Genomic DNA, 22,704 nt, shown 5'->3' on the forward strand with positions numbered 1-22,704 from the left:
ATTTTAAAGAGTCGGATTTCCTCGTTTCACATGCCAATGGCCAAAGGCATTTGAAAAAAGGGGCAGTACCGTCTCAATTCTCCTGGACAACGAACGTTACGAACAAGCCTATAACAAACACTGTTCATAGTGAATTGATAAATAATGACACTAGTCTATCCCATATTGTAAAAGTTCAAATTGCTCAAGACGTAACAATTTCTAATGCCAATGATGGAACAACCACTAACCAAGAGGTAATTTCTAATGTTGAACAGGACTTAATAGTCAATGAAGAGCCAGAAGAATTGCAAAATGTTTCCAACATTACGGATAGACTAGTTTCAAATGCAGATAATGAACTACAAAATATGCGTAACAGGTTACGTAACAGTCTTATTCCAAATACTATTAGCTTTGAAAATTCTGATGTCAACATGCGTCATGCCGATAAATTTTAAGAAATGCGCCAAAAAGTAGAAATCTTAGAAGTGGCGCTGGAAAAAGAGAACGAAAAAGTGAGAGTGCAAACTTTCAAGCTTAAAAAAGCTGAACAGCTTTTAAAAGAAGAAATAAAAATGCGGGAATTGGCTGAAAAAAATTAAAAAAAATTGAAACCAAGTTCAGAAAATATTAAAGACGATGATGATGCTATAACATTTTATACCGGTCTTCCCAACTACAAGAGGGTTATGGCTTTATTTGAATTTCTAGATCCTGGTGAAAATGGTGAAAACATTATTTATTGGAAAAGTGGGAAGGTCAATGATGGAATCAACTCAACTCCTGTAACAACGTCAACTATGGCTGGTCGTCCTAGAGATTTAAAACCTTTGGACCAATTTTTATGGTACTCATGCGATTAAGACTAGGGCTATTTGTTGAAGACCTTGCGGAGAGGTTTGGTATCTCTAAAAGTACGGTCAGTAACTTGTGTAACACTTGGGTAAACTACATGTACCTTCAGTTAGGTCAAATTAGTTTATGTTCAACGCGCGAACAAATTGATCAGACCATGCCAGAAGAATTTAAAACCACTTATCCAACTACGCGTGTTATAATCGACGCATCAGAAATTAGGTGTGAAACACCTTCATCTTTAGTATTACAATCAGAAACATACTCCAATTATAAATCAACAAATACGTACAAAGGGCTAATTGGAATCAGTCCAAATGGTTATGTCACATTTGTGTCTGCCCTTTATACAGGCTCTAGATCTGACAAAGAAATAACAAGGCGAAGTGGTTTTCTACAGTTAGATTTTGACAAGGGAGACAGCGTAATGGCTGATAAAGGCTTCTAAATTCATGATATGTTAAGTGAAATTGATGTAAAACTGAACATTCCACCATTTCTCAAAGACAAGGAACAATTTTCAAAAGAAGAATTGGAGGAAACTCAAAAGATAGCGGCGGTTAAAATTTCACGTAGAGCGTCGAATTCAGCGTATCAAAGGATAGCATATTTATGACAGACCCATACCAATTAGTTTATCACCAGTAATAAATCAGCTGTGGACTGTAACTGCAATATTATCAAATTTCCAGAAAACAATCATCAAAAAGAAAGATAACTCTAATTCAGTTGAAATTGATGAATTAGATTTTTCGGATTTTGACGAGCTTGATTGTCACAATGTGAACTAGACTATTTAAAATGTGCTTTTAAAATTTGATATTTTTTGTAAAATTATTTTTACAGCTTTTTCTGGTATTCAAATACCAGTTTATTATATTTTAAATAGAAGAATAACAGAAGCGAATATCTACGAAAAGAAGTTGACAAAGCTTATCAAAGTTAGGCCTTTGCAGTCATCCTTTTTACAATTACCTTCGCTATCGAATAAAATAAACAATTTTCGCTCTCCCTTGGTAATTGAACTACTCGAACAATTTTTAACCAGGCAGATAACCATTTTTAACGTGAAACTAATTTCTTAATCATTTGAAAATAATTAAAATCCGCAAACAGACGATTGAAACTGTTAACCCTCCCGTTTTACTAAGAAATCTACACCGGCAAAAATGGCGGCATAGTTCATTCTAGCTCAAATTAAATATTTATTCTTGGTTCTTATATCTATAATTGGAACTGCGTCATTGATGACGTAGGGATGCAAACTATGTATTGATTGTTTATTTATTTATTTCCAAAAAGTAAATAAAGTTTAATTTTCAACAGGGGTAAGTTGGATATCACGTGATTGGGTGTGGTCAAACGTTGCCAAGGCTATAAAGCGAAGGTTTCCCCATCTCGCAAATAACTAATTAGTATTTTAAACGGCTAAAAAACGAAAAAAAATAAAAAAGTAACACCAAAAGTAAATAAGTGGAAGTATTTGGTGGGGTTACATATTACCACCCATATCTCGGGCCGACCTTGTCCGATCGTGACCAAACTTGTTGGGAGTATAGACCGAGGCTTAGTGGTTGTGGATAGGTGTCAGTCGTCGAGGTCAAAGATCATCTTCAAGGTGAAATTGAAAACAAAAATATGACGTTTTCCAAGTACAAAAATTTTGTTTTTGGACAATATTTTGGGGGTGTTTTGGGGGGGTGTTATGGCGGCCATCTTGGCGGCCATCTTGGATTTACATGTTCCCTTCAAGGTGAAATTTGAGATTGAAAACAAAAATATGTTTTTCGATTTTTCCAAGGACAAAAATTTTGTTTTTGGAAAAATATTTTGGGGGTGTCTTGGGGGGGGGGGGTGTTATGGCGGCCATCTTGGCGGCCATCTTGGATTTTTACATGTTCATATTTAGTTTACTACTACTTAAAATGGGAAAAGTGGTAAATAATTATAGATAACGTTATGAAATAGCTTTAATCCCGACGGGCAGTTCACTCCTCTTTTGAGCGCATAATTAATCGGATTAGATCCGATTAAATGTATTAAATCGATTTAATCAGACTCGAAGCGCGCGAAACAGACTCGAAGCGCGCGAAACAGACTCGAAGCGCGCGAAATAGAAACGAAGCGCCCGAAACAGACTCGAAGCGCGCGAAACAGACTCGAAGCGCGCGAAATAGAATCGAAGCGCGTGAAACAGAATCGAAGCGCGCGAAATAGACTCGAAGCGCGCGAAACAGAATCGAATCGCGCGAAATAGAATCGAAGCGCGCGAAACAGAATCGAAGCGCGCGAAATAGACTCGAAGCGCGCGAAACAGACTCGAAGCGCGCGAAATAGACTCGAAGCGCGCGAAACAGACTCGAAGCGCGCGAAACAGACTCGAAGCGCGCGAAACAGACTCGAAGCGCGCGAAACAGACTCGAAGCGCGCGAAACAGACTCGAAGCGCGCGAAACAGACTCGAAGCGCGCGAAACAGACTCGAAGCGCGCGAAACAGACTCGAAGCGCGCGAAACAGCCTCGAAGCGCGCGAAACAGCCTCGAAGCGCGCGAAACAGACTCGAAGCGCGCGAAACAGACTCGAAGCGCGCGAAACAGACTCGAAGCGCGCGAAACAGACTCGAAGCGCGCGAAACAGCCTCGAAGCGCGCGAAACAGACTCGAAGCGCGCGAAACAGACTCGAAGCGCGCGAAACAGACTCGAAGCGCTCGAAACAGACTCGAAGCGCGCGAAACAGACTCGAAGCGCGCGAAACAGACTCGAAGCGCGCGAAACAGCCTCGAAGCGCGCGAAACAGCCTCGAAGCGCGCGAAACAGACTCGAAGCGCGCGAAACAGACTCGAAGCGCGCGAAACAGCCTCGAAGCGCGCGAAACAGACTCGAAGCGCGCGAAACAGACAATCGAAGTGCGCAATCGCAACTCGATTTTGTCCGGTTTGCCATTCCATAGTTTCGCGGACGTCTTTAAGTACTGTAATTTTTTTAACGTGAGTTAGGCCTACAGATTTTTTATTGGTAAAAAATTGGTTATGTTTTGCAGATGTCTTAGCATTTGTAAGGATAACATATTTAAAACATAAATATTCGTATTTCCCGACTCAAAATCTTTAAAATGACCTCGGACTCGACTATTTTAACGTCATGGGTTACATCGAAAACAGGTCACCAGAGCCACCTAGCGACTTGTGAATCTGAGACCGACGTATCTGTTTGCAGTTAATTATTATTATTATTAGGTATAATAAAATTGAAATATAAAGTTGTCGAAATTACAGGATTAAAGTAGAAATATTATGAAGGTCGAGGTAATTTTCGATCTTGATTGAGATCATAGAAACAGGCGAGAGCTTTTAATTAATTTAAAAAAGGTGGATATAGGAATCGGCGTAACAAAGCAAATTTCTTACCTGGTTTAAGGATATCGTAACTTCAGCTACATGGAAGCTTGACCTATTTCCAACGGATCTATCTCATTTAACTCATCTTTTTAAAATGCATTTTGAAAAGAAATTCCAAGGAGGATAGGAAGGGAGGCGAAGTAGGAGGGATGAACGCGCCAGCATCCTTGTAAAAAGATTAGCGCGCGCTCGACGGGAAAATTTCGTGAAAATGGCGGCCAGATTGCTACGCTACGTACTGCCGCCATTTTCCCGAAATTTTCCCGCCGACTTCTTACAAGGATGCTGGCGCTTTCATCCTTCCTACTTCGCAATTACCGCACATTGCCGAGCAGTTCATTCCGCATTTTAATAATAATCAGCTAGGCTAATTCCCAATAAAAAAATATTTTAATTAGGTACAATACAATGCGGCCTTTGCGTATCAAAAACATTTGTGGTAAGTCCGTCGAAACTTTTATTTTTGGGTAATTTCAATAACATCAAGGTCTAAAAAATCAGTACAAAGGCCGCATAGTATTGTACCTAATTTTACAATTCCTATAATTTTGAAATATAAGTGCCATGTTTTTTAACTCATTTGAGTGGACTTACACGAACTGACTTGTTATCTACCAATCCTGTTTAGAATAGTATGAAATATTCCGTAAACCATTGATACATTTATGATACGTGAAAAGGGGCTATGATATTTAAAAAAAAAATACAAATGGTATAACGACAAGGATTCTGGACCAAAAATCGATTAACCAACATTTTATTCATAATGTATTCTTTATATTACTGTACACTTACAAAAATATAAATTTGTTTAAAATTAAACTAACCAGGTTAATATGAAATAATTTCAAAATGAATATAAAATGTCGCATGATTTACTCAAAAATTCAAGTCGTTATTCAATGTATATATTTAATTAGTCTTAGATTTCAATTGTTAATACATTCGCTTTGAGGAAATTACAAAAGAATGAGCGATTATTTTCTGGAACTTTTCCAATAAAACATTCTCTGAATCACATATATTTTAATAAATTCGTTCTGGAGTTTAAATTTTAACTTCAAACGAACCCAAGACTTTGTAAAATCAATAAGTGAAAATTCGAAGTCTCTGACTTCTCTAAAAAAAAAACAATCAAATCAGCCCATAATCTCATCGGCTCCACTTTAGGCCCAAGTCATCAAGCGACTTTTAATGCCTTTAAGCAGGTGGTCGGCTCACAATGCGTAGGAGGGTGGTGGCAAGTCCTTCATGCCACACGAGCCAACAGCTTCCTAGTTTTTACCCAGTGCCACCAGCTGGGATCGAACCCGGCTCATCTTGCACTAAATATAAATAAATACATTGTTGGTCAAACCTAGGAGCAACAAACACAGTACCCCACACAAGGAGAACGCATTTTCTTTCGTACAGTTTTCATTGGTTAAACGCTTTAGCCCCTACTGCCGTCGGAAGGGGAAAATTCGGAAATTGTCTTCCCCTTTCCGTAAAACGTTCAGCGTAAAGACTCACAAAATGAAATTTGTACATAACACTGCGTTAGCGTGTTTAAAAGCTAGCTAAGTTATCCTCGTATGGGTTGCTATGTTTGTTTGAATTGTTTCTCCTAGGTCAAACTAAGTAACCTCAAATCATCGTAAACGTCCATCGCCATGAAATTTTTTAATAATCAGAAAAGCTTAAGAGATCAATCTTAATTCAAACATATTGAAATGAACTTGGAGTCTGGGTGCAGTTCCAACTGGTCGTGGAGCCCTCACGGGAAGACCGCCGTTCACTATGACGCATAAGTTTTCGTCGGAAGTCGGGATCAAATTGAAGTATGAATCTGGTAGGATATGTTTGATGAAGATCTGAGTAGGGGCGTTGGTAAAAGGTTGAAAAGTTGCCTGCGTGAATATTTTCTTTCTTCTTATCTTGACAGTTAGGACGTGGTCTGATTCCACTGATCGTATGACTATACCATTCGCATGATTCTCAATACGAAATGTTTGCGATTTCAAATACGTTACAACGTTTACGACCGCATCCCCGTGGTCATTTTCTAAATACATTCCAGTATCAAAGTTGTATATCAGATATAAATCTTCGTTGGGGTCGTTACCCCTCGACAGAGAAACGTCTTTTGCACTTTGAAATGGATTGAGAGGACCCTTAAATGAAATAATTTGCCGGTAGTCCCCTTGAGTGCAAACGGATCCTTGTACTTCTCGAGTTGGTTCGTCGTATTCCAAACAATGGCCGTTAAACGTCACCACGGTGTATGGTCCAAGAGGCGATGGTGGTTTTGACAAATTTGACGTGGAGTCTAAGGTATCCGCATCCAATTTCAAAGTGACGTGGCTTCTGACCACATTGTCAGCAACCAGCAACGACAAAGACAGAATCAACTGAAAAAAGAAAGGCACAACTTGAGCTCTATGCAACTGAAAATATTTCCGAAGGTTGAGTTACTGGTTTCAGATAGCGTTACGGAATGGAAACGGAAAGTAACTAGACCATAGAGCTAGACACACTCTATAACGAGAAAACGAACACTCATTCTGTGTTTCATGCTTCATAAACCCACACGACGTGTAGGATAGGAATGGATTCCCGAACACTGAGTTACTGTTGCTTATTCATTTTCATTTTTCCTTTTTGGACCAAACTTATTTCGTTACCGCATTATTTTTATAGCAACGATAGAAAAGCACTAATAATTATACCTCAATGATATGCTAAAAGCTTAAGGATCTTTTACGCTTTCTAATTGCAAAAACAGCAAAGGACAATTGTTTTCAGTGGTTCTTGACTATTTTGTTTTCGCAGGCTTCAACTAAGTAAGTGAAACCAGAAAACTATGTATACTACTTGGAATGACTAAGGAAGATTAAGTATTCTACTAAGAATCATATATGGACGCCCTTATGATTCTCATGGTTTGGAGTAATTAAAGCAACAGCTAGACGGCTCTACCATTGCGACCTGTATTAAGATAAGGCCCTTGTTATTAGAGATGGCAATGAATCTATCCGTTTTTTTCAAAGAAACGACTTAACTGGAGAGCGTGGTGCCATCTATTAATGGCAAATGAAGCTAAAATTCAAAATATCGTTCGATAACGTCGTCAGAGAGCCATTGTACAGTATTATATTTAGACAACTTATACTCTACTTAGTGGACATTAACCTAAATTATATATCCCATATAACATATATTGTAAACAATTCCTAAAATTTAAATTATTTACAAACGCGAGGGATTCTTTTAAGTCCCGCCTTTTGGGTCAAAATGTGGCTTAATCATCTTATTTTGATTTCGACGCTAGCGACATCTGTTGAAAAAAGAGCTACTTCACGTCGAGTCGACACTTGCTTTAATATAGGAACGTTTCTGGCTACTGAATTTCTTTAGAAATCGCGAAAACTCTTTTCAGCGGCGTAGGAAGGTTCTAGAAGTTGGAGGGGGCAAAGAGAAACCAAAAAGGGTCTGGAGAATGGTTTTGAATTTTTAATGGAGTGTAGCTTCTCCGAATGCACGTGTACATTTTACTACTATGTAAATTGGCGGGAAAAAACTGAAATTTAAACACAGTTGAGGGTGTATAAGTTTTTTATGCTTTTAAAATTAGAATTTGGGCCCTTTGAAGATTTCAACTGACCAAAAAGTTGGAGGGGCAATAACATTTGTTGCCCCTCCCAGCAAAATTCTAGGGAGGGGCATTGCCCCCCTTGCCCCCCTGGTTCCTACGCCCCTGACTCTTTTACTACCCCTCTATCGACAAAAATTGACGTAACAGCGACTGCGCAACTGTAAAAGAATCACAAGTAGTACATGCTAACCCTGTTTTTTAAACACGGTTTCTCCTTGTGATACTTTTGTATATATTTAGTTACGCATTTTTACCTCTCCGAGGGGACTTTGTACCCTAGGAGGGGTTATACAACCACCGTGTCTGTCTGTCTGTCTGTCTGTGGGTCTGTCTGTCAGACCTGCGAACGCGTTCCCATTTTCGGGGCAAAGCGTAATCACTGCGTACCCAGTTTCTTAGAATCGGGGAAAAGGTTTTTCCAAAAGCGCCCTCTTTTTGTCATTAGGTGTAGTATAATGTTTTAACCAGTCGGGATTCGAACCCGAGCCCTCTTGCACGATAGGTGAGCGTTCTACCGCAGAACCACGGATACAGTTACGCTTCACCGAACTCTTCCGAGGAGAGGTATATTTTGGCTTGCCAACTTGTTTAGTCAAGTAATGAATGGGAAGAAGTGTGTTATACGTTTAAAAGACCGAGAAAAGAGCTAATTTCCTCCCCTCTCATCTTGTACTTATTTTTTTTTGACGAGTGACAACTTATTTCACAGCTCTATTCAAAAACAGTCTGAGCCATCGGTCAAGCTGTCCACGCTTTCACTCCTCAACAAATTGATAATTTCAGTTTTTCGGGGGTCAAAATTCATGGATGAGGAAATAGAATCTCTCTTCTCGACCTTTAAGGGAGCTGAAACGAATTGTAATCGGTATCTTCCTATTGGGCCGAATCCCATTAGACCGAATTCCGCCAATGTTTTTGATGAAATTATCCCAAAGGCGGGTTTTGTATTTTAAAAATTTTAGTGGAAATAGTTAGGCTTAGGAAAGGAAATTGTGGTGGTAGTGGGCAAATGAGTTGACCATTTAAAAAATTGCCTGGTTAGGTTAGGTTAGGTAACACTGCATGTTGTTCTGACAGAGGCTGAAACGGATAAAACCGAAACCTAAACCCGGAGAAGTGCGGGCTTTTCGGTCGAATGGGACAATCCCATTAGACCGAATCCTAAATCCGCCAAAGTGCGGCTTTTTCGGTCGAATGGGATTGGGTCTACATGAGAGATTGTCGTAATGTAAACTCCGCGCTGACTGGTCAATTAACCCCTATATACAGACAATATTCGGTGAGTTTTCGCAAAGACACGACAAAATTTTTGGAAATTCGTAAAAACAAACAGTTTTAGAAAACGAATTATATTTACGAGAAAAGAGTGGAGCTTCTCCATTGTTGACTCTAGCTTTAGCTGCGACGAGTTATTTTAGAAAATATTTGAGAGTTGCTTTCGTCTGCAAAGGTTTTGTGAATACTATGGAATAAATTGACCGAATTTTATACTTTTTGAAAAATGCATGTGATACAGTATCTACTTTGGGAAGAGGTAATCTAATATAGTTTTGATTTTCTTTAATTTACCGATATCAAACCCTTCTACTTACAAAAAGTCATCTGCTTTGATTATATTTCAATTTGTCTTTGCCATTTCTGAGAATTGTTTTGGAAATTATCAATATCATAGGATATGTTTATGTCTCCTTGTTTAATTTTTATCGTTTTTTTAATGTATAACTTTTCAGTTAAAATGAAAAAGCAGGCCAATGTCTTATTAAAATCTTTGATAAAAACATACAGCCATGGAATCGAATTTTAACTGTTAATTCGTAGAAACTCCGGTTTTAATTTACGCCAAACAATCTGACGACTTTTAAGAGGAATTCTGCTCTGATAATACTTAAATTCAATTTAGTATATTATCTATTTTATTTCTTAGTACTAATAGATTTTGACATTCTCATTTATATAAAAATGTATTTACTACAATATTAAAAAAACACAGATTTTTGGTATATTTATGCTTAACCATTTGAGTATTAATTTGAGTATTAATATATTTTGAGTTGAAGGGCATAATTGACAACTTAAAATTTAAATTGCTTCAATCGAAAATGGACTGTTTGAGGTCATGAAAAAACTAACTGGTACTTTTAAAAATTCAGAAATTCATATTGTAATTATATATCTAAGGAAACTCTTTAATTTGTAAATTTCAATACTGGTCATGTTTTCGCAGTTTTTAAGTAAGTATTTTATCACGTGCTGTAGAGCGTACTGAATTTACATATTCCTTTACCAATAATAATTTATATTTAATTTGTTTTAAAAAACATGGCCTGCTCGTGCAATTTGAGACACCATGTATGCCACTTCTTATGTTTCAGCACTCATCAATATTTACTTTTAAATTAAATGTAAGGTTCAGAAACTAGATGTGTATAAATACCATTTTTTGAGGATCGAATCGAATATCAAATATTTTTTTCCGAGGCACGTCAAATACCAAATCGAATATTTATAACGTCAAATAATTTGGTCGAATATTTTGGGGCCAAAATTTAAGCGAGTTGATCGATTAAATACCAAGTAGTATTTCGAATATCAAATAATTGAACGTATTTGGTTTTCAAATAACCAAATAGTTTGCATAATTGTCAAAAAATAATAATAATTGGAATCACGGCAGTATTTGCAAATACGTCCAAAAAATTTAAAAAAAAAATTCAAATCACGGGACGTTTTACTTGCAAATAGCAAAATAAGAAAATAATTTTATTTGGCCATTTGGCTAAAAATATGGGCTTCTTAACAGTAATGTACAATAATATAGTATTGTATTTAGTTTTATTTTTTTATGCTAAAAAATTCCCAAACCGAAAACAGTGCCAGCCAATAATCTAGCCATTAGGTGCTAGAATAAACAATTAAACAGCTTCTGCCTTTCGATAAGAAGTTTTAATACACAGAGTAGCTCTTTATATCGACCTTTCCGCTGTGGCCTAAAGAGGTGTCAGAAATAAGGCCTAGTTCTCAATTTTCGTTACGTTCGACCAGTCTAAAACTACTTGAAAATACCAATTTCGGCTATTTGATCGGAAAAAAACAATATTCACAAACATTTCCAAGCGCTATTTGGTTTGGTATTCGATCAAATTATTTGATCTCACCAAATATTTTTCACACCCCTATCAGAAACTGTATTGAACCAAAAGTTTTAAATGTATGGTTCGATATATCTTTTCTTTGAAAAAGAACTTGTCTTTAGTGAAGCATATTAGAAAATGACCTCTGTCTCATATGCTTAGTTGCAAGAAGACAAGCTTCAATGGTTCTCTGTCTTAAAGGGGAACAGCCAGGCTTTTCCAAATATGGCCTTATTTCCGCATCAAAAGATTAAAAAGACGTTCAATATACTAACACGTACTTTTTTTGTCTTGAAAAAACAGCTTTTGGCCCAAAAAGTTGAATCGAAAAATAACGCCAGGTGTTTCGGTTTGAATTTTCGCCGCCATCTTATGGGCTGCCGCCAGCGCCCCTAACCCCATATGACTGATTTGCGAACTATCATAACTTTTAAAATCGCGCAATTTAGGCTTAGGTCTCTTACAACTGGAACGCGCCGCGCGTGCGAAACATATTTTTTACGTCTTCAGCAGCGCGCGCTTTTACCTGGTTTTTCTGTTTCACCGACTTCTCACCAGGTGTCGCGGCGGACGCGCGCTTTTCGATTTCCCGAAATTTCTTTATTTTATTAAAAATTAACCGCTTAATATTTTTTGATGCGGTTTTCGCCATAAATTTTAGTTTTTAATGGGCTATAGGGCTATCTTACTGGTTAAAGCTTGACCGTTCCCCTTTAAGTTAGACGTCTATTTAACTAATTTCTTGATAAACCCCGACAAGAAAAAGTCAAGCGGGGTCAGGGCTGAAGTTGTTGGTCTCCGTGGCGCGGCCTTTATATGAAATTTATTTTTTATTGTAAGATGTTTAAGTAATCCCTTTTCTATTAGTTTAAGACGTTAAGTGTACACACTAAATACCAACAGACGTGATAAAGAAAGAACTACATTTTTGTTAAAGCTGCAAAGGGACCGATATCAACAGAAAATCTGGTAGCCCTGTTAAAAATATGATAAAACGTGGGTGGCGTGCCGAGAAAACACCGGCGGCCAAAAACGATCGGCGTCGGGATCTATTTCGTAACCCAATTGAAGACTTTCCTGCCATTTTGCGTAATACGTATTTCACTATTAATGGGTTTTAATAACATACATATCTTGGGTTTATTATGTATTAATATAAAATTGAGTATAATTAAACGGTTAAGGAGTTTGAAACGTTTAATGCATATGAATTTTAGTGAAAAAACTATTACGTCGCGCCTAGGTGATCAACGAATTTCTGAGGTTATATTTTTTGTAAGTTTGAAATAAACTTAATTTTTCCTATATTTCTTTTTAACTAAATAATTATACATTTTTAATTCACAACTTATGTTCAGACGATGAACTACATAATTATTCAATTAGCTTATGTTAATAGTTTCTCTAAATGTAAATAGAGAAACCCTTTTCAAAACTGTTTGTTTATTTTGTTAAATTTTAAAAAAGCTGCTACTTCATGACTTAGAAAAAAACTTTATTTTATTCGGAGCTTTCGGAACGTGGTCCTTCTTCAGCGAGTGACTGTTACAAGAAGAAGGACCACGGTTCGAAAGCTCCGAATAAAATAAAGTTTTTTTCTAAGTCATGAAGTAGCAGCTTTTTTAAAATTTAACAATTTATAATAAACCATGGCTAAAAGTTTTAATATTTATAGTTTGTTTATTTGTTGTGCATAATCTTTAACGTTTTACTATGTTTTTTTAACTGATTACCATTGATTCATTTTCAGGCGATACGCTTTTTACGTTGGAATCTAGTGTTTTTTAGTCGACACAGAGTTAACTTCATGTATGAAAAAAAAATTCATAAACAAGATCTGCGTTCGGTTACTTGTTGTTGCTGTTGCTGCTGCCTAGTTTAAGTCGCGTTAGTTCCAGGGTTTGGGATGGCTAAATTCTACGGCTAGACACGAACAACTTAGGTTTTTATATGAAAAGTCATGTTTTGGTTTTAAAAATTTCTACAATCTACTTTTATATTTTAATCCACGACCAGGCAATAATTATACAACTGTTCAGTATTTATGGTTTATTTGATTATATAGGTAAAGGAATGATTACAATTTAAACTTTATTGTCTCAAGGTAAAAACGCTGAATTCCTTTTAAATTTAGGTCATTGTATCGACCTCATTTTAAGCCAATCCTAATCAGAGTTCTTGACTTAATATCTAGTGGTGCAATAACAGTTTTCTATTGGGATCGCGGAGTGGTTAGCACTTTCGCTCGTAGCAACAGGAGCCCGGTTCGATGTGTTATATCATAGTTGGTTAAAAGGGGATTTTACCCGAGTTCTTCGGTATCCCCTTTCCATAAAACGTGTTGAGGTATGAAATTCTTTCCACCCTCCTACGCAATATAGCCCGGCCACCCGAATTAATGGCATTAAAAGTTGCTGGTTGACTTAGGCCTTTGGTGGTGCCTCGGGTTTTAGCCTAGCTGATTAATTATTAAACGTCCCCACCCCAGCCAACTACACCCGAATATAATATTCTAAATCATGCCAACTTTTCAAATTAAACCTACCTGGGTATTTAATATTTTTAACTTCCTCTAACTTAAGGTAGATGTCGTTAGAATGATCGAGAATTACAATTTCAATATAATATTCATTGTTAGTGTCCTATTTGAGAAACAAACTAAGTTTTAATTGTATTAGGAGTAAATAGTCTTTCTTCTATAGCTTTATAGACGACATTAATCCCTCGTACAGGTAGTGTCATAACGCGAGGGTATCGTTGGCAAAAGACGACCTCGATTGCAACTATTTTTTTAGGTATAAGGAAGCTACAAAATGTGAAGCTTCAGCTGTTTAAACAGGGACAATAATGAATTATTGGTATACAAAAATATACTTGGTACTTCTGATTATAAACATTTAATATTCTAAATATTCTGAATGGCTAAGTAGAAATAGAGCAAAATGTTTATTCCGGAAAATCACAAAATACTTTTTAACTAAAAGTTATGATAATTATATTTAAAATTATTAGCGGAATTATTTTCAAATTTATTGATATTGGAGTAAAACACTTTTTCGAAATCAAATATAAATTTAAATATTATCACAGCATAGTCCCTCCTATAAAAGTCGGAAGGTTGTTTGGTGTAATATAAATCGACAGTTAATATCAACTTACAGGATCCAAAACGATCGAATGAATTTCTCAGACACTGATACCTTTTTATTATTTGAACATTTTAGAAACCCTTTACATTATTTGCAATCCTAAATTAGAAAAAATAACCTTATGATAATTTTGTATGAAAAGGGAAATTATAAAAAGTTACATCGATATACAGAAACAATTTCTTTGAAGTTGATAATTTCCAAAAGATAAATTTAAATATTATCAAAGAAGATTTCTTTCGAAAAACGTATGGGCTCATTACTGTCAAATGAATCTGTAGTTTTCTTAGAAACGACATATTATACTAAATAATAGTATCAGAGTAGATATTGCGTCGATGGCATTTCTCGCGAGCATAAAAGCTGGTCTATGAATGGCAGATGAGACAAACTCTCAAATATTTTATGGCATAACGCGTCGGAGTTCAAACTAGAGGCAACAATGACGAAGCTCAACTCTTGCTTCGTAAGTATACAATGGGCTTTTAATCATATTTTTTATTTTGGAATTTGAAACCTTTGTATAGTACTTCAGATAATTTGATGGAAACGCTTAGTTAACCGCGGTATTACATCGGGAATGGGCGGTTTTAATCTTGCTTTCTTTATTTAGGGAATGGATGTTTTATTATCTTAGGACTCCAGTCTAGTGTATAGATTCACGTACGTATGTATTGGAATAAAAAACTTTTTAATAATGATAAAAGGTTAAACGTTACATGTTTCGGTCTATGGCGAGTACGCCGCCGTTGTCAAACGTTAGAGCAAATCTGAAGCTCCAACTTAAACCGCGCATCATCGAGGAATTCAGGGTGAATATAATACGAAGGGATATACAATTGTATTATTAATAAAGGGTATATGGAGATAGAGATTTGCTCTAACGTTTGACAACGGCGGCGTACTCGCCATAGACCGAAACATGTAACGTTTAACCTTTTATCATTATTAAAAAGTTTTTATAGTGTACAGAAAAACGTTGTTTTTTATTCCAATACATACGTGAATGGATGTTTTAGTTAACATTTAGCTCGGGAAAGGCCTGAAAATAAAATAATTGACTATCTAAGTGTTTAGTTTTAAAGAATTTGGTGGCCACGAATGATAAGTAGTATTTATACCGGCCACCTGAATTAATGGCTTTAAAAGTCGATTGCCTTGGGTATTAACCTAGTTGATTTTTATTATTATATGGAATTAAAATTTATTGGAAGACGTGGTTTAATAGTTTTCATTAATTGGTAATAGTGATTTAGTTTACAAAAGTTAAATTTTTCAATGCTTCTTCGACAATTTTTAGGTATTTATATCTTTGTCGTTGCTGGTGGCTGAGAATGTGGTGAGGAGCCATGTCGTGTTGAAATTGGTGGCGGATGACTCGGAGTCCACATTAACACATTCAAAATCTGCATCGCTTGATGGTTCATATAATGCGGTTACATTTGACGGACACTGTTTGCAATACGACGAATCGACTCGCAAAGTGCAAGGAGGCAATTGCACCGCAGGGGACCTAAGGCAACAGTTTTCATTTAAGCCTTTCAATCAACTTCAAAGAGCCAAAGACGTTTCGCTGTCTACTAGCCAAACGAGCGACAACCAATTATATTGGTTTTCCAACGCTCGGAACCAAATGCTTTTAGATAGCGCTGGCGATAAAGCTACCATGAACTACATGTATCCAGATTTCAGATCACACATGTTTTATGTTGACAACTACCCGGAAGGATTGGTCATACGATCAGCCGTTTCAAACAACGTTCTAACGATTCATGGAACCGACTCGGAAGAACTTGTACAGGCCACGTTTGTGCCTTTTACTAAAGCTTCAACACAGTTCTTCACTAAAGATCTTCTACTGAGGGAAGATTTTCAATTAATCCCGACCCTCTATCAAAAATTATGCCTAGTAATGGATGAAGATGCTACCCCTTTTTCTATAGTTGGAACTGCTCCCTTAGACAATCATCGTTGCATTCCGTTTCGACAAAAATCTGTGCGATTAAATTAACCAATTTCCATATTTAGTAGCGATTGGGATTGTAATCTACGATGATTAAAGATTAAAATTTAAATGTTATTAAATTATCCAAAATGTACGATTTTCATTATAAATAAAAAGTAAATACTATTTATTTAATTGCCTTTTTCATTTTAATTAATTTATTAATTTTATATAATAGGTCGTTTGAAAGAAAAATTTAAACTCTAGAACGACATTAATTAAAGATAATTTGAATAGCTTCGGTGAAATAATTATCGCCTATGTTTCGCGACGTCGGACTTGACAAATGTTTATTATTATTATTAACATCATATGTGACATAATTACTCATAAGTACGCTTTAAAAGCCTTAACTTTAATGAAACCTTGTCCGCGGGATATTCCGTTAATTACGTGACTTACAACTCCGTGACGAAAAACACGTCATCAACTTTACTGATTGGAAACGGATGTTAGTGAAGAATTCTTCGGGCGTTACTAACTTGAACAATCTATTGTTTAGCTCGTGCCCGAGCTCAAGTCATTTCGTTTCCATGGTATCCTTTTCACAGCGCAAGTATTATAAGGTTTTTTGAATTTTTGGGTCCCCTTATTGTATGATCTTTGTAAAACAAGATCTCATTGCAATACTTTATGTGGCAACGTTATACATAGGCATTCTTATGAGTTATTATGTTAAAGCGGATAATAATACTTAGTAGTTTTCTTTTCTGTCTTTGTAAACCTGGTATCGAGAAAGACGTTTTTCTGGTTGACTGAAATTGTCAGTTAGGACATCGTAAGAGCCGATTTCCGTTGATCTTCTTCGTGAATTGTGGCCTAAAAGTGTTTTCAGACTTGGCCCTTTAAGCAATTGTAAAACCAAAAGATGCGATATCAAAATAATTACCAGCAGGAATCCATTATCCATAGTTCTACTTGGAATGCTTATCCTGGCGTATCGCGTATGGTAAGATCAGTCAGACGGCTTTGTCCCCATGTACGAGAGAAAAAATACCCTATTAATAAATCAAAAAAATTCAAATACTTATAGCATTAAAATAAATGACAACTGATAGAGGAAGTAACAAAAACGGAATGATACCCAAACCCCACTCTTGCTACCCCGATGGGACGTCTACAAAGCGACCTAGAGGACAGTATCCCAATGAACCGAAACCAGCCAAACGGGCTATATCTCGAAATTCTTTTGGTCGAATGTTAATATACCGATAAATTGAAATTAAAAGTCGACTTATTAAATAAAAAAATTTTGTACAAAAAGTGGACTGTTAATTTAAATTAACCGAATTATATTCATAACGAATTCTATTGCACACCTATAAAATTAGGCAAATCGTATGATCGTCGCGTTGTCGTGCCATGGTTAAAAAACTTCGAAATTCATTCAAGGACAAAAACGTGCTTGAACCAAAATATTATAATTTTCCTAACTTGTTAAATAAGAATTATATACAAAAATTATAATTTTTAGAAAAAATTAGTTTTTTTTAAACTTAGAAGAAATATTGAGTGCAATTACCTTTCTACCAGCATAAGCACAATATTTTTTACTTAAGCGATAATAGTTAAGTTTTAATTCATCCATTGCTAGAATCATCCTCGCTAATTAATAGGAGTAAAAGATTTCTTCGAAATCGAAAAGATAAATTGAAATATTATCACAGCAGAGTTCTTCTTACACGTTTTTAGGGTTAAGAATTAAAAAAAAAAAAGTTTTGAAGTATCGACTATTAATATTAGATTACACGTCCAGGGTAGATACTGTGTATCGAATACATTTCTAATAAGTGAACTAATCATTTTAGAGGTCATTTACATGGTTTCCATCCCCAACCCTAATCACTTAATAGTGATATAATTAAAATATATGATAAGCACTAAAAAAGAGGCATCGATATTCTAAGAAATTGGTAATTCCCAAAACATTTCTTAGAATTCACCAAGATTAAATTTAAATATAATTAAAGCAGATTTATTTTTGAAAGTCTTAAGAGTTGTTTAATGTAAATTTAAAATTAATTTTCTAGGAAACAAATGATGTTATTTTACTTTATCAAAGTAAATACCGCGTGCATTACTTTAAAGTATAAAAACTAGTGAAGGAATTCCAATATGAAAGGTTTTTTCTAGTTAATCGTTAGCTATTGCCCGAAGACTTTATTTTGATATTACTGTAGCCAGTCATGATAAGATTAAAAAGGTGTTATAATAAATTAATAAAAGAAATAGTAAATAAGGGCGCAGGATTTTAGATCCCAAAAATGTAATAGTCTTAAAGCCACAACAGTCGTCCAATTACGTTTACAAGTATGCTCTACAACTCTCTCCTTGAATGTTTTCGTATATCGCCTGCCGGTAAAAACATAAATTTTTTAAAAAAGCAAATGCTTTTCATTTTTTTCTGATATTTAGAAAATTGATAGTTCCTGACTTTATACGTGTAGCCTAAAAATTTCAAAACTCTACCTTTAATACTTTTTTCTAAAAACATCCTTTCCGGACAAAAAGGGTCCTTATTTGTAAGAATTTCTTTGAATTAAATTTTAATTCAAAAACAAAACTCAAGTATAAAAGATTGAGATAATTTTTTATTTAAATATAAAATTTTCTTTTAGAGAGTGCAATAACAATTGAGATTAACCCTTTTTAAGAGTAATTGAAGATTTATGATTTGAAAGAAAATTTTAACTCAAAAACTAAATTATACAAATAATTAAGATAAATTTCTATAAGCGAATCAATTGAGATTTATTTATCAAAAATTAAATAAAGATTCATAAATTTTGTAAATTCTAATGCTTTTGGATAAAACAAGACGTACGACGGTCAGAATACACACAATCCTTCAAATGTGTTAAGTTTGTTTGAGTTATTCACAGCAACCTACAACGCCGGTGACATAACCAATATATATCCACGGCCACACATAATTGTATTAACACCTATTTACTTATTTGTTACTTCTATTCATAATTTGAAAGCATCGAAGATTTCTTTTGCTTCTGATCACACTTATTTTTTACTTCGGATCACACTTATTTGTTACTTTGGTCATACGTTGTAAGCATCGCGTATTACTCCGATAAGTGTCACACTTATTTGTTACTTTTGGTCATATTAGAACGGCCTCCGATAAGTGTCACACTTAATTGTTACTTCGGGTCATACGTTGTAAGCATAATGCTCCGATAAGTGTCAAAATTATTTGTTACTTCGGGTCATACGTTGTAAGAATAATACTCCGATAAGTGTCACCCTTATTTGTTACTTTTGGTCATATTAGAACGGCCTCCGATAAGTGTCACACTTAATTGTTACTTCGGGTCATACGTTGTAAGCATAATGCTCCGATAAGTGTCAAAATTATTTGTTACTTCGGGTCATACGTTGTAAGAATAATACTCCGATAAGTGTCACCCTTATTTGTTACTTTTGGTCATATTAGAACGGCCTCCGATAAGTGTCACACTTAATTGTTACTTCGGGTCATACGTTGTAAGCATAATGCTCCGATAAGTGTCAAAATTATTTGTTACTTCGGGTCATACGTTGTAAGAATAATACTCCGATAAGTGTCACCCTTATTTGTTACTTTTGGTCATATTAGAACGGCCTCCGATAAGTGTCACACTTAATTGTTACTTCGGGTCATACGTTGTAAGCATAATGCTCCGATAAGTGTCAAAATTATTTGTTACTTCGGGTCATACGTTGTAAGAATAATACTCCGATAAGTGTCACCCTTATTTGTTACTTTTGGTCATATTAGAACGGCCTCCGATAAGTGTCACACTTAATTGTTACTTCGGGTCATACGTTGTAAGCATAATGCTCCGATAAGTGTCAAAATTATTTGTTACTTCGGGTCATACGTTGTAAGAATAATACTCCGATAAGTGTCACCCTTATTTGTTACTTTTGGTCATATTAGAACGGCCTCCGATAAGTGTCACACTTAATTGTTACTTCGGGTCATACGTTGTAAGCATAATGCTCCGATAAGTGTCAAAATTATTTGTTACTTCGGGTCATACGTTGTAAGAATAATACTCCGATAAGTGTCACCCTTATTTGTTACTTTGGGTCATATTAGAACGGCCTTGGATAATGCCAGAGAGAAATTCGCGTAAAGTCTCTATAACCACACGTATTTCCAATGTTGGAGTTGATGGGGTTACTTATACGCGGTCCAAAAAACCTTACTAAGAATTAAAATTAAGCAACGAAATTGCATTTCTAGGCTATATGTAAACAACAGCTATTCAAAAATATAATTTTTATGAAATCGGACTTAAATTAAGGAACGTTATGTCGACTTTCAGGCGGAAATATAAAACCACGAACATTGGTGTCCGGTAAATAACCCCGAAAACTATACTTAAATTTAATATTTACTGATATAACCGAAGTTGCCCGTACAGAAATGTTTAGTAGAAATTCTATGAAAACGTTTAGAATTCTACAGGGTACAAATGGGGCTCTGTAGAAAAAGAAAATTCTACAGAAAGTTCTGTATAAAGCTGTGTTTATTTTCCATAGAAGCTCTACAGCGATTTTCTTCAAAGCTTACGTTAGAATTTTTATGAGGTTCTTGTATAAATCACTTAGATTTTATACAAGATTCTTATGAATAATATATGAAGCTTTTTTATTAATACCGTATAAAAGAGTTTCTGTGGAAATATAGCTAGATCGACTATACGAAATTTTCTATACAAATTTTATAGAAAATACAGGAAGTTTCTGTGCAAGTTTTTATTCATTGCCACGGAATTTAATAAAATAATTTAGAAATTCTTATTTTTTCCTGGGTGACATTTTCTATAGATTTTTTTAATAAGGAAGTTTGGGTGCAAATATCAGTGAATTATTTTACACAATTTCCACGGAATTTTATTAAAATAACTCTTTTTTTTCTGAATAATTTTAGTCTACGAAAATTGAATCCCAAAATTTTAAATATTTCAAAAACTTTATTAACATTATTTATCTTAAAATACAAAATATTTTTTATTTGGAAAAACTGTTATTATTACACTAGCTTAAATTTCCCTTGGATGAATTAGTTTAGTCACATTCAAGAACATTATAGGAAACTCCTACAGTAAATGGCGAAGAGAAAATCAAAATTTTCTGCTGAATTTGAGATAGTTTGTATGCCTTAAGATCTTTTCATAATTTAGTTTTCCGCATTATTAGTAACTTTATAGTGACTAGTGGGATATAAAAAATAGTATACTAGGCTACTAGCCTAATTATAGTAATTAATAGTAAATTAACAATACAATATACATTTTTTAAATTATGAATATTGTCCGTATATTGCTTAGGAAGTTAAGACTTATACGTTCTAACGCCGGCCGACATCAGAATTCGTGAAGTGACACTCCAAACCAAAACAAAAACTTAATAATATTGTTTGAAGAAAAACCGCGCAGGCGCACTACGTATTGAAAACCGTGATCCATCCCCAAGGTCATTCAAAGTATTTGTTGTTTCTATGTCTTGTAGGTACCGTTTATTATTTTCACCCCAAAAAGTTGCAAAAACCCGTCTTTGAACTTACAGCAGCTTATTCGATTAATCGGGTACCCGACTATTCAATTTTTTGGTAGTCGATTATCGAAGAATGTTTTCCAATTACTTATTCGAGGTGCAGTTCGAGTACTTGATTTCAAAAAATGCTGAGTAATCGATGATGTTCGAGTACTCGCACCATAGAAATAGAAATGAGACTAGAAGCAAGATTAAACTGTAGTGAGATGTTCGAGTAAGAAGGCTGTCATGAGAGTTGAATCGCCAGTATTCTTTGTGGGAGCACGAGATCTATTTAAAAAAATTTAAAGTTTAATTTTTTTTAATAGATGGCGCACTCCTGCGTGGATTAGTAGCTACTCCACTCTCGTGGAAGCCTTCTAGCTTGTCGTTTCCCTTGAGATTACCGGATAGCGCAGTGGTTCTAGTCTCATTTCTATTTCTATGACTCGCACAGCCCTAGAATTGACCCTATTAAAAACAATTAAAAGTTAAAACACCCTATTCTAATGTAGCAGACGACGTGCGCTGGTCATGGTCCAGTTTATTAATTATAGGCGAGTGGGGTCACTGGTCACCTGTCCACTTTAAAAAAAATCCTTATTTCCCACCCTGCCAGAAACCAAGCTTTTAGAGAGAGTACATAGTCGTCTGCTCTTGTTTCTGCTCAACAGAAAAGGGCATTGGTTGAGAGTACAGTAATTTATCAATTCAGCTTAATTCATAATTTGAATAATATGTTATATCTGTAAAGATTTGATGTAAAATAAATCAAAATTTATCAATAATCATCAAACACGCAATACATTTTATTTTTTGTAAAATGTAGAATTCCAAAACAACTCGTATGTACAGCCCTTTTAAACAATATAGAGGAATATTTCCCACATAAAAGCAATTTCTAATAAAAAAAAGGGGAAATTAAATTTACCGGAAAATTCGTAGAACTTATAAAAGTTTAAAGCGGGCTAAACGCTTTTAAATCATTTACGTTATTAAAATTAATATATTT

The 22,704-nt window shown here is 35.2% G+C and overlaps 1 protein-coding gene and 1 pseudogene across 1 annotated transcript; one reads left to right on the forward strand and one right to left on the reverse strand.

The window, feature by feature from the left end:
- The first annotated feature begins 934 nt into the window (after positions 1-934).
- LOC149957702 (uncharacterized) lies at positions 935-1,628 on the forward strand (annotated as a pseudogene).
- A 4,286-nt stretch (positions 1,629-5,914) lies between these two features.
- On the reverse strand, positions 5,915-9,313 carry LOC149957703 (uncharacterized). The gene is made up of 2 exons (XM_090167126.1): positions 9,227-9,313; positions 5,915-6,625 (listed from the first exon to the last, which is right to left on the reverse strand). Exons 1-2 carry the CDS (start codon positions 9,248-9,250, stop codon positions 5,915-5,917), a joined length of 735 nt encoding a protein of 244 aa, XP_090023252.1. The 5' UTR covers positions 9,251-9,313.
- Between the last annotated feature and the right edge of the window lie 13,391 nt (positions 9,314-22,704).

This window comes from Leiobunum rupestre, chromosome 2 (assembly GCF_980474605.1).
Source record: "Leiobunum rupestre chromosome 2, qqLeiRupe1.1.hap1, whole genome shotgun sequence".
Lineage (NCBI taxonomy): Eukaryota > Metazoa > Arthropoda > Arachnida > Opiliones > Sclerosomatidae > Leiobunum > Leiobunum rupestre.